The sequence below is a fragment of the Astatotilapia calliptera genome, chromosome 9 (genome assembly GCF_964374335.1).
Source record: "Astatotilapia calliptera chromosome 9, fAstCal68.1, whole genome shotgun sequence".
NCBI lineage: Eukaryota > Metazoa > Chordata > Actinopteri > Cichliformes > Cichlidae > Astatotilapia > Astatotilapia calliptera.
In genome coordinates this window covers 13684244-13702751 of record NC_137430.1, presented here as the reverse complement: position 1 = coordinate 13702751, position 18508 = coordinate 13684244, and the positions used below count along the sequence as shown (strand labels likewise).

Genomic DNA, 18508 nt, shown 5'->3' with positions numbered 1-18508 from the left:
CCCCCACATTCCTGCCCACACCCACAAACCTCCTTAAAAGCCCAGGAGAATTGCTCTTAAGTCACCTTCCTGCTTGGTTTGGAGCTCTTTCATCAGAGATACTTTTTCCAGTTTTCCTCTTTTAATCACTGGGATTTCATGGAAGATTATGGGATGCACTTTTCTCCAGGTATGTACTCAGCATTATTGCCTGGTGAGCTAATATGAACAGAGTTGGCAAACCTCTAAGAAAACTTGCAAAAATACTCTTTCACTCTGTGTTGTAAGTCCAGATGGCAGAAGTCACCATTTCTCCCTCCACAGTTGAACAGAGTCCACTTTAAATCCTTTTTGGTTTTAAAGAATCTACAAATATCCGACTTATTTTTTTCTACTTTGTGGGAAACTTTTGTGTTTAAGATTCATTGTGTTGATGCTCAGTCATCAGGTAAGTAAATCCCTGAAGGTTGATTCAGTTCACCTGGATGTAATGTTTTCAATGGGAGAAATGTTTTGTGACTTCTTCAGTCTGAGACCTTTTGGGATTTAAGACTCATCAATTTAACCTTTGTTAATTTTTTCTGTTAGAAAGTCAGTCGTGCCAAAACATATCAGCAACTGACCCATGTGGACCATATAGACTTGTGCTTACTTGTCCTCTTGTCTCTTTACCCTCACAGACTCGTGGAGTTCAGGCAGCGGCCCTGAAGGGAGTCTTTCCTTGGAAGAACTCGCTACATGGGCAGAGACTGCTCTAAAAATGGAGATGAGCAAAAAAACCGCTGATACCTCTGAGGCTGTTCCCAGTTCAGTCTCAGAGCAGAAACAAGATTTTGCTCTCCCAAGAAGCCAGGATGGCAACATCACTGCCACTCTGCACCCTCCCAGCACTGCTCCAGAGAAACCTAAAGGAAAGGCCCGGGTGGTGTTCACGGAGAGGCAGTTGAATATTCTTGTCCATCACTTTAATTTGAAACGTTACTATGAGCCAAGGGAGATGAAACAGCTGGCAGAGATGACAGGTCTGACCTACAGACAGGTGAGTGTTTTTCAATTCAATAGAACATAAGAAATTGAATTTTGGGTCCATTGTACTGACTAAATGTTTTCTGTTTTCTTCCGTCTTTAGGTAAAAACTTGGTTTCAAAACAGACGGAGTAAGTTTAGGAGGAGGTCACATCCTCAGCATGTGAATCAGGATGTCCCACTTCATGTAAGTATCTCCTATTATTGAACTGAATTGTTTATGATTTGATTTTATGGTATTTTTAATTTGGTTGTTGTTTTGATCTGTGTTGTTCAGCACTTTGGTCTGCCTGGTGTGTTCTTAAAGTGCTATACAAATAAACGATGATGATGATGATTCTGTCATTATCTGGGGAATTGACTGTATTTAAAAAAGTGTAATGCCAATAATTTAAAACAACTATTCTCGTTTTACTGACAGTCCCCTTGTCCCCTTCAGTTTCAGGGAGAGAGACATCTCCTATTAGAGTATCTCCTATTATTAAAAAGCACTGTTTCTGATTCTGTCATTATCCGGGGAATTGATTGAAGTATTCTTGAAGTATTCTTATTTTACTGACAGTCCACCTGTCTGTGTTTCAGTTTCAGGGAGAGGGACAGCCCCCATTCAGGCAGCAGTACACCGAGCACCAGGAGGTAAACCCAATCCCAAATGGTGGAAACCATCAGGGCCCCTATCATCATGCTGTGGACAGTTTTGCTCCTGGACCTCAGTGGACCTTCCCCAACTCGCCCCAGACATTTGGCTGGTCGATGCCACCAGACAACGGCCAGTATGAATTTAACCCTGCTGCTGGTATGAATGTACATGAAGAATACTATATGCCTTTTGTATGAGAAACTGTAAATAAAATATTTACACCCATTCAAAACTGAACTTTCTCAGCCCCCCCCCCCCCCCCCCCTTTATTTATAGAGTTTTTACATGTAAGTTGACATATCAGGCCCAATAAAGAGGGTACCACAGATACAAAGATATATCTCAATACAGATTAGGCCATTAAAGTTAAATAAATAAAATAAAATAGAAATGAAGGAAAAAGTGGGAAAAACACACACAGAGAACAATACAAAAGAAAAAGCAAAGAGAAAAAGAACAAACAAAAACAAACAAACAAACAAAAAAACACTCCCCCCAGAACCAGAACAAAAGAAAACCCCATGGTACTAAAGTTTAGTCTGTTGGAAGTGTTTTCAATGAACTGAAGTAAATAATAAAAGGCTGCCACATCTGTGAGAACTTATTAACATTTCCTCTGAGTCTGAATTTTATTTTCTCCATTTTTAAAAAGAACATAACATCTTCCAGCCAACGTGATCGGGCTGGAAGGTGATGAGCTTTCCAAGACAGCAAAATTCTACGTCGTGCCAGCAGTGAAGTGAACATAACATCCAGCTGTTTATGACTAAGGTTTAGGGTGGCATCTTCAGAAACACCAAACTAGTGGGCATGGTTGGAGTGTAACGCTCAAAACATGAGAGAGCACTTCAAAATAAAAAGTCCAGTATAACTTAAGTGTCGGGAAGGCAAAAAACAGGCGTTGCATCTGTTGCACAGGTCAGGAATGCTGGGGTATATTTTAGATAATCTAGATGTGTAATCTGTATACCGTCTTAAACTGAATAAGGGAGTCTTGCACATGAGGCTGAAGAATGAATTCTGTCAATTACTTTGTCCCAGTAACCTTCAAGAAGCTGAAGACCCAGTTCCTGTTCCCAACTCAAAGCAATTATTTGGTTGAGTAATTGCTCGATGCCATAATTAAAGTATATACTTGTGATATTAGAGCCTTACTGTGAGGCTTCAACTGGAATAAGTCTTCCCACCAAGGCTTGAGAAGCTGACTTGGAAACTCTGGCAAGATAGAAGATGCACAGTGTCTTATTTGAAAGTAGCAGAACAAATGATACGAGGGCAAATCATACAAAGAACAAAGGTCACTAAAGCTGAGAAAAATGTTATCTTTAAAAAAGTCATAAAAACATTTGATACCTTTTCTTGCCCATATACGAAAGGAGGAGTCCACCAGCGATGGGGGGGAAGAGGTAGTTGTTGCAGATTAGGGTCAGAGCAGAAGCAGAGACTGAATTGAAGTGATGCCGGAATTGATACCATATTTTTAGAGAGCCAATTAGAACAGGGTTGTCTGTGAATCGTAACAGGGAAACAGGAAGGGATGAAAATAATAGTGCTGGGAGTGAGGAAGAGAAACATGATTGAGCCTCAAGGCAACACAAAGTAGCTTGAGGATCATTCAGCCAATAAGTATACTTTTGAATGTTGGCTGCCCAACAATAGGATCCTGTTTGTGGACTTCAGCTCTGCCTTCAACACCATCCTTCCAGACCATCTCCGAGGCAAGCTTTCCCAGATGAATGTGCCTGATCCCATCTGCCAGTGGATCACTGACTTCCTGATGGACAGGAAGCAGCATGTGAGGCTGGGAAAGAATGTCTCGGACTCTCGGACCATCAGCACCGGCTCCCCTCAGGGCTGTGTTCTTTCTCCTCTGCTCTTCTCCCTGTACACCAACTGCTGCACCTCCACCCACCAGTCTGTCAAGCTAATCAAGTTTGCAGATGACACCACTGTTATTGGGCTCATCTCGGACGGGGATGAGTCTGCCTACAGGAGGGAGGTTGAACGTCTGGTGTCTTGGTGCAGCCACAACAACCTGGTGCTGAATGCCCAGAAGACAGTGGAGATTATTGTGGACTTCAGGAAGCACACAGCCCCACTCCCCCCATCATCCTGACTGACACCCCCATCACCTCTGTGGACTCATTCCGCTTCCTGGGTACCACCATCACCTCCGTCATCAAGAAAGCCCAGCAGAGGATGTACTTCCTGAGGCAGCTGAAGAAATTCAACCTGCCAACACGGACGATGATGCAATTCTACACTGCAATCATCGAGTCCATCCTCACCTCCTCCATCACCGTGTGGTACGCTGGAGCCACTATCAGGGACAAACAGAGACTGCAGCATGTTGTGCGCTCTGCTGAGAAGGTGATTGGCTGTAGACTCCCATCTCTGCAGGACCTGTACACCTCCAGGACACTGTGGCGTGCAGCTCGGATCTCAGCTGACCCTTCTCACCCTGGATACAGTCTGTTTGACCTGCTCCCCTCAGGCAGGAGGCTCCGGTCCATTCGCACCAGAACCTCTCGCCATAAGAACAGTTTCTTCCCCTCTGCTGTTGGACACATGAACAATAACCGTATGACTGTTCCCACCACTAACACATGACCCTACGCTGTGTTCACTGCATCATTCCATGTTTGGCACTGATCACCACCTGCACTCATGTATATATCTTTCTACGTAGCACTTTTAATTCTTATTCTTACTTTTATTTTTTCATGTCTATTTAAGCGCAATTTATGACAGTATGTTTGCACTGAAGCACCGCAGCAATTTCCTAATGTTGTAAACCTGCTCAACATTTGGCAATAAAACCCTTTCTGATTCTGAATAAAACATCAAGTTGGGCAGAGCAAGACCCCCACTGAGCTTACCCTGTTGTAGTGAAGTCATACAAATCCCAGGGGTCTTATTTGTCCATATAAATGATGAAATCATTTGATTCACAGATTTGAAAAAGGATTTAGGTAAAAACAGTGGGATACACTGAAAAAGATAAAGAAATTTGGGTAGAATATTCATTTTTATAATATTAATCCTGCCAAGAAGTGATACAGGAAGGTTTGCCCTCATTTGAAAAGCCAACCTTACACAGGTCAGCAAAGGGTTAACATTTGCTGTTCGCAAAGCTTTAAATGAACTGGTAATACGCACTCCTAGATATCTAAAGCCTGAAGAAGCTAGTTGGAAATCAAAATCGGTTTGTCTAAGCTCTTGTGCAGCTGGGTTTATGGGAAAACATTCACTTTTTTATATATTAATCTTGTACCCAGAGAAAGAGCCAAAATGTAGAAGTATTTGCATTATAGAGGATAAATGAATTGTTGGATTTGTAACATATAATAATAAGTCACCTGCATATAAAGCAACCCTATGTTCCGTACCACCACGAATAACCCCTTGAAACAGAGGCGAGGTTCTGAGAGCCACAGAGAGAGGCTCTATTGCTAAAGTGAAAAGTAAAGGTGAGAGTAAAATACTCCGAAATCAGTGTTAGTACAAACAGATGCCAGTGGCGTAGTATATAAAAGATGAATCCAAGATATAAAATTGTTACCAAAACCAAATTTCCTCAAGACTGCAAAAAGATACCCCGATTCCACTCAATCGAATGCTTTTCCAGCATCCAATGAGATCACCACCTCAGGGACGGTGCTATGATTTTTGGAGTATATTATATTAAGAAGGGACCGTATATTAAAAAAGGAATGTCTTCCTTTAATAAAGCCTGTCTGTTCGTCTGATATAATAGAAGGGAGAACTCTTTCCAAACGGGTTGCTAGCAGTTTGGATAAGATTTTAAAGTCTACATTAAGAAGGCTTATTGGTCGATAGGAGCTACAACAGGTAGGATCCTTTCCTTCTTTATGCAGTAATGAGACAGAAGCCTGTCTTAGTGTCTGAGGGAGAGAGCCTTGTTTCAGTGACTACTCAAAAACCGACAACAGCAAAGGGGCCAGTTTTAAGTGGAATTTTTTTATAAAATTCGGCAGGGAACCCATCGGGACCAGGGGACTTTCCAGACTGTAAGGATGTGATTGATGATATAACCTCATCCAAAGTGAGCGGTGCATCAATGTCTGCTGCTGTTGAGGTTGCGATTGTAGGGGTGTCCAATTTGTTAAGAAACTGGTTCATATCTATAAAATTAGAGGGGAACTATGATGCATACAGAGCACTATAAAATGGCTTAACAATTGAGTTGATTTCCGTTGGATCAGAAGTCAAAGTTCCTGATTCATTTCTAATTTGCAAAATTTGGCGAGGTGCCGATTGGTGACGTAGCTGGTGGGCTAGCACACGAGAGGCTTTATCACCATGTTCATAATAGTTGCCACGGGACTGTAATATCAATTGCTCTGCATCATGGGTTGACAGGCGACTGAACTCCGATTGCAGGTTAAGATGCTGCTTATATATTTCAGGTGAGGGAGTTTGAGCGTGTTGCCGGTCTAGAGCTTGAATTTTGGCAGAAAGTTCATTTTGCTTAGCTTTCGTTGATTTAGATAGGTGAGATAAATAGGAAATTATTTGGCCCCTGAGGTAAGCTTTAAGAGTTTCCCATAGTACACTGGGGCGTGCAGCTCGGATCTCAGCTGACACTTCTCACCCTGGATACAGTCTGTTTGACCTGCTCCCCTCAGGCAGGAGGCTCCGGTCCATTCGCACCAGAACCTCTCGCCATAAGAACAGTTTCTTCCCCTCTGCTGTTGGACACATGAACAATAACCGTATGACTGTTCCCACCACTAACACATGACCCTACACTGTGTTCACTGCATCATTCCATGTTTGGCATTGATCACCACCTGCACTCATGTATATATCTATCTACTTAGCACTTTTAATTCTTATTTTTATTTTTATATCTATTTAAGCGTTTATGACAGTATGTTTGCACTGAAGCACCGCAGCAATTTCCTAATGTTGTAAACCTGCTCAAAATTTGGCAATAAAACCCTTTCTGATTCTGATAGTAGAGAATTTGAGATGTCCTCAGACTCATTCGTAGTTAAGAAATCATCAATTGCAGATGAGATATAGTCACAGAAAGCTGAATCAGACAAAAGAAGAGAGTTCAACCTCCATGGATGCTGAGGTCTATAGCCAGCAGACAAAGCCATATGCAGGACTAATGGAGCATGATCAGATATAACAATCAGGAGATATTCAGAGTTGCAAACTTTAGAAGCCATGGAGCCATTTATAAAAAAGTAATTGATGTGAGAATATGTGTGATGAACATTTGAAAAAAGGAATATTCTCTGGCTTCGGGATTAAAAAACTTCCAATCAATGTGTCCATTTTGGGTCATAAAGTGTGAGAAAGCCCTGAACATAGCAGATGATGCTTTCGAGCCAGTGGCAGATTTGACTAAAGCTCTGTCAATAACGCAGTTTAAATCACCTCGAAGATCAGGAGGGTGCGTCTTTAAGTCAGGAATCATCCTCAAAAGATTATTAGTAAACACAGCATTGTCAAAGTTTGGGGCATAGACGTTCACTAAGACAACTGGGTTATTCATGAGGGTCCCTACAACAATTAGATATCGTCCATTTTTGTCAGCAATCAATTTAGTAAGAGAAAAATGTATTTTATTCCTAATTAAAATTGCCACTCCTCTGGCTCTACTATCTACAGTGGGGCAAAAAAGTATTTAGTCAGCCACCGATTGTGCAAGTTCCCCCACTTAATATGATGACAGAGGTCAGTAATTTGCACCAGAGGTACACTTCAACTGTGAGAGACAGAATGTGAAAAAAAAAATCCATGAATTCACATGGTAGGATTTGTAAAGAATTTATTCCTAAATCAGGGTGGAAAATAAGTATTTGGTCACCTCAAACAAGGAAAATCTCTGGCTCTCACAGACCTGTAACGTCTTCTTTAAGAAGCTTTTCTGTCCCCCACTCGTTACCTGTATGAATGGCACCTGTTTGAACTCATCATCTGTATAAAAGACACCTGTCCACAGCCTCAAACAGTCAGACTCCAAACTCCGCCATGGCCAAGACCAAAGAGCTTTCGAAGGACACCAGGAAAAGTATTGTAGACCTGCACCAGACTGGGAAGAGTGAATCTACAATAGGCAAGCAGCTTGGTGTGAAAAAATCAACTGTGGGAGCAATCATCAGAAAATGGAAGACATACAAGACCACTGATAATCTCCCTCGATCTGGGGCTCCACGCAAGATCTCATCCCGTGGGGTCAAAATGATCATGAGAACGGTGAGCAAAGATCCCAGAACCACACGGGGGGACCTGGTGAATGACCTGCAGAGAGCTGGGACCAAAGTAACAAAGGTCACCATCAGTAACACACTACAACGGCAGGGAATCAAATCCCGCAGTGCCAGACGTGTTCCGCTGCTGAAGCCAGTGCATGTCCAGGCCCGTCTGAAGTTTGCCAGAGAGCACATGGATGATACAGCAGAGGATTGGGAGAATGTCATGTGGTCAGATGAAACCAAAGTAGAACTTTTTGGTATAAACTCAACTCGTCGTGTTTGGAGGAAGAAGAATACTGAGTTGCATCCCAAGAACACCATACCTACTGTGAAGCATGGGGGTGGAAACATCATGCTATGGGGCTGTTTTTCTGCCAAGGGGACAGGACGACTGATCCGTGTTAAGGACAGAATGAATGGGGTCATGTATCGTGAGATTTTGAGCCAAAACCTCCTTCCATCAGTGAGAACTTTGAAGATGAAACGAGGCTGGGTCTTCCAACATGACAATGATCCAAAACACACCGCCCAGGCAACAAAGGAGTGGCTCCGTAAGAAGCATTTGAAAGTCCTGGAGTGGCCTAGCCAGTCTCCAGACCTCAACCCCATAGAAAATCTGTGGCAGGAGTTGAAAGTCCGTGTTGCTCGGCGACAGCCCCAAAACATCACTGCTCTCGAGAAGATCTGCATGGAGGAATGGGCCAAAATACCAGCTACTGTGTGTGCAAACCTGGTAAAGACCTATAGTAAACGTTTGACCTCTGTTATTGCCAACAAAGGTTATGTTACAAAGTATTGAGTTGTATTTTTGTTATTGACCAAATACTTATTTTCCACCATAATTTACGAATAAATTCTTTACAAATCCTACCATGTGGATTCATGGATTTTTTTTCCACATTCTGTCTCTCACAGTTGAAGTGTACCCCTGGTGCAAATTACTGACCTCTGTCATCATTTTAGGTGGGGGAACTTGCACAATCGGTGGCTGACTAAATACTTTTTTGCCCCACTGTACTTGGCCAATAAACACGATTCTGATTCTGATTCTGATTCTGAGATGTATATTTGTGAATGTGGAGATGTTATATTGGTTTCACTGGTAAAAATAAATAATTGAAATGGGTACATATTTGTTTTTTGTGAAGTTGCCTAATAATTATGCACAGTAATAGTCACCTGCACACACAGATATCCCCCTAAAATAACTAAAAAAAAAAAAAAAAAAACTACTTCCAAAAACATTCAGCTTTGATATTAATGAGTCTTTTGGGTTCATTGAGAACATGGTTGTTGTTCAATAATAAAATTATTCCTCAAAAATACAACTTGCCTAATAATTCTGCACTCCCTGTAGGTCTGTTGACAGAGCTCTGTACAGGTCTGCTCGAGCTGACCTGAAAAGGGGTCCCACCTGTCCAGCAACAACACATGGCATGGAATAATAGACATCATAAACCACAGAGGCAGAACTGTGAAAACAGAAAACCTGAGTGTGCAGCTAGCAGAGGACATAAACAGCTTCTTTGCCCGCTTTGAAACACCACAACAGCAGCATTCATCTGCCTCAGCCCTGCTCCCATCCTCATCCTCACCTGGTTCCTGCACCGCTCCATTCACTGTAACGGAGCACGATGTCAGATGAGTGTTCCTAGCAGTGAACCCCAGGAAGGCGTCCAGACGGAATACGTGGTAAAGTGCTAAGACCATGTGCCCACCAGCTCACCCTCATCTCCACCAGAATCTTCAACCTCTCACTGGATGAAGCAGCCATCCCATCCTGTCTAAAATCAGCCACAATCATCCCAGTACCAAAGAAGTCTCCCATCACCAGCCTGAACTATTATTGCCCTGTGGCCCTCACACCGGTAATCATGAAACTAGTCCTTCAGCACACCAAGGATTACCTCCCCCCAGAATTCGACCCCCACCAGTTTGCATACCGTGCAAACAGATTCACAGAAGATGCCATCACCCTCCACTCGGTGCTGAGTCACCTAGAACAGCGGCAGAGCTACGCCAGAATGCTCTTTGTGGACTACAGCTCACCCTTCCACCACTCGCCCATTGAGAGCCTACTAACTTACTGCATCACAGTATGGTACAGCAGCTGCACTAAGGCGGATAGAGCCACCCTCCCAGCATGTTTGCAATGAGTAGGAGATGCTCTGTATCTCACTGTACAACTGTATAGTGACAAAGGTATTGGGTTCTTTTCTAAAAATTGCTATAAACAGAGGAACCCAAACTGATGAAAAGTGGCGAATATTTTTTTTCAAATGACTATTTTTAGTGGATTCTTGATATAGAAGCAGAATGACAGAATGTTAAAAGAAGTTACTTTTAGTCATTCTAAGCTGGGCATTGCGTTCTCTGGCTGTTCAAAGCCATGGAACTTTAGACTTTCCAAGCAAATAATGATGGCCATACTGATGTTCTTTTCAGTACATTTTACTTTATGTTCATTTTCATTTTTATGATGTTTCTATTTTTACATAATTCCTCCCACATAGCAAAATTGGTATGGCCTGGATCTGTCCCACACAATGTGCTTACACATGGCCTGCGTACCGCAAAGAATGACGGCCCTATGGTGGCCCAGATCTGGTTTACCAGAGGTGGCCCACACATGAGCCAGCACAAGGCCAGTTGCAGACACACTGCTGGCCCTGTGCTGGCCCAGAACAGTTTCAGCTCTGGCCCCAGATGTCAGCCTAATGTGTACCTTAGCCATGTAAGCCATGTAATAACAACATGTGCTGGAACATAATAGTGCAAAAGTAACATGACGAGACTCTGTTCAGACAGTGAATGGACTGATTCTTATACAGCACTTTTTTACTCACCCATATTACTCAAAGTGCTCTATACAACATGTCACATTCACCCAATCAGGCCAAATGTGGCATGCCATCACATAAACAGTGCCATCTTACCATGCCAGAAGTCAGCCAGCAGTGCCGGCTTGACACCAGATCCAGGCAAGACCCGTCTGCTATGTGGGATGACTTGTTCTTTTGGCATTTTAGTTGTGGATTGTGTTTGGACTGTGTCTCTTGCCCTTTCAGTATTGTTTCCTTGTGCTTCTAAGTGTCCCTTTGTTTCTTTTTAGGTTATGTAGTATGGGTTAGAGATATTTTGTATGTTGTTTTTGTTTAATAAATCCGCCTTTTGGATTATTCCCTGATGTGCCTGAGTTCTGTTATTTAGTGTCACTTTGAAAGGACACACAGCCAGCATTTACATAGAATTGTTCTTTCAATTTTTGATAAAGATTACAGTGAATTGAGATGTAACTTGGCCCAGAGGTACGGTAGGACGCCCAGAGTAAGAAAGTGTTGAAAGTTGGACCTCAACTATTATGGGTGATTTTTAATGAATTTTTGAAATTTCCATAATTGTAGTGTATTGACTGTATTGAATTGAATAAATGTTTCCATTAATTTCTGAGGAGTTCTACAGTAAATCTGGATGAAACTTGGCACACAGGTACAGTAGGTGTCCCAGAGGGGGGATGTGTTGAAAGTTGTACATCAACTACTCAGGATGATTTTTAATGAATTTTTGAAAATTGACATAATTCTACTGTATTGGTCGACTGCATTGGATACAAGTACCCATTAATTTCTGAGGAATTCTACAGTAAATCTGGCTGAAACCTGGCACACAGGTACAGTAGGTGTCCCAGAGGAGGGATGTGTTGAAAGTTGTACATCAACTACTCAGAAAGATTTTTAATGAATTTCTGAAAATTGACATAATTCTATTGTATTGACTGTATTGAATTGAATATAAGTTTCCTTTAATTTCTGAGGAATTCTACAGTAAATCTGGATGAAAATTGGCACACAGGTACAGTAGGTGTCCCAGAGGGGGGATGTGTTGAAAGTTGTACCTCAACTATTCAGGATGACTTTTAATGAATTTTTGAAATAAACATAATTGTAGTGCATTGACTGTATTGCACTGAATATGAGTTTACTGTGATTTCTGAGTAATATTACAGTAAATCTGGGTAAAAACTGGCCCAGAGGTAAAGTAGGTGTCCGAGAAGAGGATTGTGTTGAAAGCTTGGCATCAACTTTTAAGAATGATTTTTAATGAATTTTTGAATATCCAACCAGACTGTCACGATGGCTGTATTGGGCTGTTCCATTGTAATTTGTGTGCGCGCGTGCGTGTGACTGTTCACGCGCGTGCATGTGTGCGCGAGTCTAGGCTTTCAATCAGGATATAAAGCGAAAAGGCGCTACCGTAAAGACTGGTGTAAAAGCGCAAGGAAATTTATGCGGCGGATAGGAGGCGAATGGCTTGACCGCGGCTCACAAATGACGGCTCACTTTACCGCAGTCAATAGTTGGGTTGCGGTCACGTGGTTCTGATGACGTGCGGAGGCAGCGCGATTTTTGAGTGGAGGGCGGAAGTAAACATGGAGGACACTGTGGAGAGTCAGGAGAGCAGCTATTGTGCAACTTTAGACCCCGTTTCTCGGGAGAGATATAAACAGATAGTTAAAAAATATATCGGACGTGATCCGTATTCTTTGAAAATGTCCGAATACACCACAGAAGTAAAGGATTTGCCTACTATCGAGGCTGTGGATATCACCAACTACTTGGTCCTCCAGACTTCTTACTACACTAGGCAGCAAATGAAAGCTTTCAAGAGTCTGGAGGCGTACAATTTTTTTGTCAGCGGGTGGGTCCACAACCTTGGAACAAAACGTCTCCGTGATGGATACAGTTTGGTGTTTGCAAGGGTGAGTGTTTGTTCTTATATTGCTTTATCTTAAACACGCTAACAGTTAGCGGTAGCGGCTTTAACGTCAACAAACATGCCACATCCTTAGGACTTCGTTAGAGTGACAGTTGTTTGTTTCAAGGTAAACCATTCTCAGCGGTCTAACGAGACACCTCTGAAGACTTGGGTAATTGCAAAGGAGGATGGAGAAGTGATTGCAGCTCATTGCAATTGTATGGCAGGGTTAGTAGCCTAATTAAGTAGGATGTTATTGCAATGAGAACACACACACACACACACACACACATACGCATAGGGCACTGCTAGCATTTTGCAGGTGTACTTCAGTAGTAGTGGGGAGAGAGTGTTTTCTTTTAGCTAAGAATTCATCAGCTAAGAATTTGTGTGATTGCCTTAGATCCCTCATGACACTCAGATGCATTTTTCAGATAGAGGGTAGAACTATTCAGTCATGTCATCACCTAGATAATGATTTCTCTATAGGCTGTTGAGAAAGAGTTAATGAATAAACATGTTACTTCAAATAAAGTGCCATTGCACATTAGTATTAGTAAGCTATGCATCATCAAAATGTACTGTAAATATTGCATTTCATGTTAAAAAGATTATGTGCTCTATTTCCAGACTATCAGAATCATGCTCGCACGTTGGAGCTGTTCTTTTTGCAGTTGAAGCTGGGGTGAAAATGAGAGCGACATGCACATCAGAGCAGTGCAAGTGGCTGATGCCATCTCATGTTAAAAAGGTAAGCCAAAAAGCAAAATGTAGGATAAAGAATGTTATATTGGGACTTCATGTGACAGTAGGATAAAATATCTTCCCCTATACTGCTACCTTGTCGTGGTGGGGAAGCTTGAGTGCCTCAATGACCCTGTAGGCTATACCGGCGGGGGCTTCAAGCTCCTGGTAGATCTAATCAAGCCGGGCAGGTTGCAGGTGAGGGGTGAGACAAAAGGCAGTACTTTAATAAATGAAGAGTTCTATTCCAAAACGCTATAACAGCATTTAAAAGCCATTTCCTTTTTCATGACTAACATAACCATGACTGCAGAACCGTATACTGTATATCACATGCATCTCATGCATGCCTCAACACCCTAGCACTTGTTTTCTGCGCACACACACACCTGACTGCAGCACTTTATATATTCACATTTCTCATGCATTCCTCAGTACTCACAACTCCTCACACCACATTTTCATCAACATGGAACTGCTTACTTTCCACTCCTTTTATACCCAGCACATGGCACCTCCATCCCCACCCAACATACACACACACACTTCACTGCCAACCAACCACTATACCCAGCCTAAAACACACATACTCACTCCACTGCCATCACTGTTCAATTTCGAATATTTTTGGAAACGAATATATAGCGTTTTGGAAAAGAGCTTTTTAAATTTTAATGATCTTCTTTGGCTTAATTTTTCCAGATTCCTGCTTGCCCAGTAACTCTGATTGACTTCTCTTCAGCAAAGTCAAAAAAACGAAAGCTTGAGTGTTCCATTGATGGCTGCACAAGTACACAAAAGGTTGGGAAATCACTTCCATGCCCAAGAGTGCAGAGAGATTCAGAGACATACTGTAGGTTTTTTGAGAGTTTAAGCAAAAACTGTCCAAGGAGTGCAGCACTGATGTCTAGGGAACCTTACCACAAAGAATTTGTCCCCCAGTCTAGCATGCTTCCTAAAACTGTGCCTGAGTACAGAACACCAGAGACACTGCAGCTCAAGTTCTTAAGACCAACCCCCAGCAACCATCAAAGAGCTTGATCAAGGCCATATGCTATCCAGAGGCATATAGGTTCACCACAGCTGCTACAAGGTATTTAGGGTTTGATGTAGGGTAAGGCAGAGTTAAGATTTGGGGTATGAAACTGTCCATAACTGTAACTAAAAAAGTGTTATGAAGATGGAGGTTAGTTATAGGCTTATACGGCTAGGGTTATACAGGGTAAGAACTAAGTATAGTTTAGGGTAATGGCATATTGTATAATACATCACTTTACTGTTTTACACATCCAATACTAAGTAATAATTTCCTTTTCATGTTTGGCATGTGTACTGTTTATAGTTATGGATGCAAACATGAAGCACAAGCCAGAGGAGCATATGAGAAGCTTATGAGCCAGGAGCATGCAGGCTTCTCATGTATGGACAGCGGTCTCTGGCTGAACCCCAAGTGGCCATACATGGGGTCCTCCCCTGATGGGATAGTCACTTGTGACTGTCATGGAACTGGCATCTGCGAGATTAAGGTATTGACTCTGTTGTAGTCAAGGCCATAGGTGTGACATCTTTCCATAAGAATCAGTGAACTGAGTAAAAATGCAGGAAATACCTTTTCTAATTTCTAATCTATTGTTCAATTAAGATAAGATGAGGCTTTATTGTCTGTGTCAAATAGACATTTGTTTTGGGCAATGAGAGATTATGATAACACAGACCACACCCATCATCTTTGCTTCTTCACTGTTTCATCAGATAAATCTTGATTGTTGTTCTCATCACTGTGATTTTAGTGCCCACACTCTCAGAAAGATGCGGTCAACCTGCGCATGCGTGCTGGGGAGAAGGGCTTCTGCCTCATCAGTGACGGGGATAATGTCACACTGGACCCAACTCATGACTACTATTACCAAATTCAGGCACAGCTTCACATTGCAAATGCAGAGTACTGTGACTTTGTTGTGTGGAACCGCAATGACATATTTGTTGAAAGGATTTTGCCTGACCTTGAGTTTATGATGATGCGATTCCTAAAGTTGAGTGTTTTTTTAGAAACAGTATACTCCCAGAAATACTGGGACAGCAAGTTACAAACATACATGTGTAATGTGATAAAAGGACGACAACATAATGACATTTTGAATATTGTTATGACCTGATGGTAGTCATTATGAGTTCTGGCTATTGTATTTGCTCTGACGTAGCATTAGAGCACAAATTGTCATTTAATTTTATTGTACATTTAATTGTGTCATTTAAGTGTTGTGTAACACTACACAATGATTAAATGCTATTGAGGCAGCATAATAATACATTGGTGGTTTATTTACAAGATTAGACTTTTAAACAAATAAACAAAATAGATTGCAATCCATCTCACAGTATAATACTGTACAAACTGCCAGCACAATATGACAGTTGGAGAAAAATATTTCATTTGAAAACATTTACAGACTAATCAGGAGTCAGGACTTAGGTACTACTATTACTCTACCCTGTTCTACTTATCACCAGAGCCAAGCAGCAGATACTGGACACTACTCTTCCTCTCCACCCCCTTCTGTGAGCCGTGACAGTGACAAGACATTTAATTTTTTTTAACTGATTGATTACCACCCACCCCCCTTACTCCAGTGGGACAACAGACTCGGAGAGATTTGATAAGGCACAACAAATTACCCCAATCTTGTCGATCAATGCATGTGTCTCACCTGGCTTTGTGGACATGTTCTCTATTGGCATAGCCCTGCTCTGCAGAATTTGATATTTCCTCCTGACTAAATCTATGACTCGCTCAACATGGATACGCAAATTGGCTATTTTCCTTATCTCTGCCACTTCATAGGCTGACAGCTGTTTTCTCCCTTTAGTGAATGCCGGTGTCTGTAGTGAAGCACAGTAAAACCCCAAATTATCGCCAATATTGAACCCACGATCTGCAAGGACAATATCTCCAGGTAACAAGTTCTTTAGGAGGCCACTCTCTATTGTGATCTGCTTATCGCTAACTCTCCCTCCCCAGGCAGAAGATATGTAAGTGACGTAGCCTTGGGGGGCAACACCAATCAAAAATTTTACAGTGTGATGGTGCTTGTAGTTGGACCAAGTTTGAGCTTGTGCAAGAAGATTAGATGGTCTCTCAATAAAGACTTCAAAGCAATCAACAATCACAGCCACTTTACATCCAAATGCCTGTCTGAAACTCAGTGGCATCGTAGCTTGAAGAACATGTCGCTCTGGCCACTCAATTAGGAACTCTAACCTTTTATGAAGTATGTCAATTACTTTATGCCAAACTCTAGAAGCAGTGGACAGAGAAATATTGAACCTGAAAGCTAAATCTTTCAGGGGCAGATTTAGTCTCAGCCTCAGCAAAACTAGTATGAATTGTTCAAATTTGGACAACAAAGACATAGGTCCCGAGGTGATATAGGGCTCGCACAGTTCAAAAATCTGAATTAAAACTAAGAAGTTGGGGAGCCCTGTGTAGAACTTTGTCTTGTCTTCATTTTTTTCAAAAGCCTCCTGGCTGAACTGTGTGTCCAGAGCCTTGCTCCGAAGATCAACCAGCTCTGCTGTGTTCTGTCTCAAAACATCCTCCATCTTCTCGATGTCATCCATCGTCAGCTCTGTCTGGCATCCAGCATCCGCACAGCCTGCAATATAACAGTGGGGGAGCATAATCAGCATAATAGAGGCAACCTCAATTTTTACTCATTTTCACTGTAGGAGTTTTTTAGTGGGCTATTAGAATCTGGTGTAATGTGTTTAATTCACTATGTTAATTTAATGTAATTATTTTTTTTAATCAACAAAAAAACATGTTGCGTCTAAACAAAAAATATATTTATATGTTTCTCACCACAGAAACCTTACATTACGGATATCTTTACTTATCTGTGAAAGGAGACTGTCTGGAATCTGGCAATATAAGAACCATAGCAGTGTACAAAAACCTGTGGTGTGTGCCTGACGGTAATAAGTGCCACTTTTTCTTTTTTTCTGAATAAAATGGTATGGATTTACTCTGTGATTAAAAAATCACAAACATGTAATATGTAACTTGGACCATAATCATTACAGATAATGGCATCTTTTTCTCTTTGACATGATTCTTGTTTGTTTTACATCTCAGCACAATATCTTACCTGGATAAGTGAATGTCTCATTCACACTGAAGTCTTCTGGTTGTGGATTCTCAGCTGGAAGCTGCAGTTCGGGGTTCTCCACTGTCACTAGGCTCAAATCCGGGCTCTCAGCCGTCTGTTGCATATCCAAAATCGCCTCTGCACATCGATGCTGTTCTGCCTTAAGCTTCATTCTTTTCTCTCGTTTGAGAACTGATTCCGATCTGGGTTTTCGTTCGTAGCCGAGATTGACCGTCGGAGCCCAGTCCTCCGACTCTTCGTCATCCAAAGCACTTGGGCAGCCTATAGTCCCAATCAAGTCAATATTAGACTACTAACTTAAAAGCACTAAGTAAACGAGAATTTAACGACAACCTAATGCTAATAAGTTCGTTTGCAAACATAACATTACCTCTGACGAAGTGGTCGCTGCAGACACGGGCATTGGCAGACTCTGCTCCTCCCGACTGTAAACGTAAATTTAAAATCCATTTTTTCCTACGTTTTTCGGTTAGAATTTTCCATTTTTCTCCTCTTCGTTGGGCTATTTTTGGTACCCTAAAATACCGTTTATCAGTTTCTCTGGTCGACCTACTGGAGCATCCGTAAACACAACAGGACATAGGCATTTTGCGTACTGTCTGTCTGTGATTTTGCGCTTATCTTTTTCACTTCCGACCGCCAGTCAAATTTCGCGCTTTACGTCGACGTCACGTCTACGTCAAATGAAACCTAGCTATTGACAGTGTAAGCGGACATCATCATCACTATTCCAATCAATCTTCTCCACACAGACAAGCATAAACACACTCGACTATCACTAAATCAAATTTAACACACGTTTGTAATGACGCTCGTTCATTTTACAATAGGGCTCATTCGCTCAGTCAGCAGGTGGCAGTATCCTCGTATCGTTAGCTTCATAGCATAAGTGCCTAAGTCATTGACTTAGTCCAATGACTTAGGCACTTATGCTATGAAGCTAACGGTATACTGGGGAGTAAACT

At 41.9% G+C, this 18508-nt stretch overlaps 3 protein-coding genes across 4 annotated transcripts; 2 read left to right on the top strand and 1 right to left on the bottom strand.

Annotated features, from left to right (window-relative positions):
• The first annotated feature begins 44 nt into the window (after window positions 1-44).
• Window positions 45-1871, top strand: LOC145430924 (homeobox protein NANOG-like). The gene is made up of 4 exons (XM_080305959.1): window positions 45-169; window positions 660-1018; window positions 1109-1192; window positions 1588-1871. The coding sequence occupies exons 1-4, from the start codon at window positions 139-141 to the stop codon at window positions 1840-1842; spliced, it is 729 nt and encodes a 242-aa protein (XP_080162085.1). The 5' UTR covers window positions 45-138; the 3' UTR covers window positions 1843-1871.
• Window positions 1872-12235: 10364 nt separating this feature from the next.
• Window positions 12236-15681, top strand: LOC113014428 (uncharacterized). 2 transcript variants are annotated; one of them, XM_080306430.1, is made up of 6 exons: window positions 12236-12637; window positions 12761-12861; window positions 13264-13384; window positions 14080-14178; window positions 14720-14903; window positions 15168-15681. In XM_080306430.1, exons 1-5 carry the CDS (start codon window positions 12260-12262, stop codon window positions 14735-14737), a joined length of 717 nt encoding a protein of 238 aa, XP_080162556.1. In that variant the 5' UTR covers window positions 12236-12259; the 3' UTR covers window positions 14738-14903; window positions 15168-15681. The 2 variants fall into 2 exon arrangements, 1 of the variants encoding a protein (XP_080162556.1); XR_013911448.1 differs by lacking the exon at window positions 12761-12861.
• On the bottom strand, window positions 15679-18442 carry LOC113029724 (uncharacterized). The gene is made up of 3 exons (XM_026180718.2): window positions 17914-18442; window positions 17523-17804; window positions 15679-17030 (listed from the first exon to the last, which is right to left on the bottom strand). The coding sequence occupies exons 1-3, from the start codon at window positions 18128-18130 to the stop codon at window positions 16000-16002; spliced, it is 1530 nt and encodes a 509-aa protein (XP_026036503.1). The 5' UTR covers window positions 18131-18442; the 3' UTR covers window positions 15679-15999.
• Between the last annotated feature and the right edge of the window lie 66 nt (window positions 18443-18508).

Bases quoted from the DNA above. Each gene is read 5' to 3' on its own strand.
- LOC145430924 (XM_080305959.1), top strand. From the start codon at position 139: ATGGAAGATTATGGGATGCACTTTTCTCCAG. The intron at 1,019-1,108 runs GTGAGTGTTTTT...TTCCGTCTTTAG, and splicing joins CAGGTCTGACCTACAGACAG to GTAAAAACTTGGTTTCAAAA. The intron at 1,193-1,587 runs GTAAGTATCTCC...TCTGTGTTTCAG, and splicing joins ATCAGGATGTCCCACTTCAT to TTTCAGGGAGAGGGACAGCC.
- LOC113014428 (XM_080306430.1), top strand. From the start codon at position 12,260: ATGACGTGCGGAGGCAGCGCGATTTTTGAGTGGAGGGCGGAAGTAAAC. The intron at 12,638-12,760 runs GTGAGTGTTTGT...GTTTGTTTCAAG, and splicing joins ACAGTTTGGTGTTTGCAAGG to GTAAACCATTCTCAGCGGTC. The intron at 13,385-14,079 runs GTAAGCCAAAAA...TAATTTTTCCAG, and splicing joins TGCCATCTCATGTTAAAAAG to ATTCCTGCTTGCCCAGTAAC.
- LOC113029724 (XM_026180718.2), bottom strand. From the start codon at position 18,130: ATGCCTATGTCCTGTTGTGTTTACGGATGCTCCAGTAGGTCGACCAGA. The intron at 17,805-17,913 runs GTAATGTTATGT...TTGGGACTATAG, and splicing joins CAGCGACCACTTCGTCAGAG to GCTGCCCAAGTGCTTTGGAT. The intron at 17,031-17,522 runs GTAAGATATTGT...GTTATATTGCAG, and splicing joins TGAGACATTCACTTATCCAG to GCTGTGCGGATGCTGGATGC.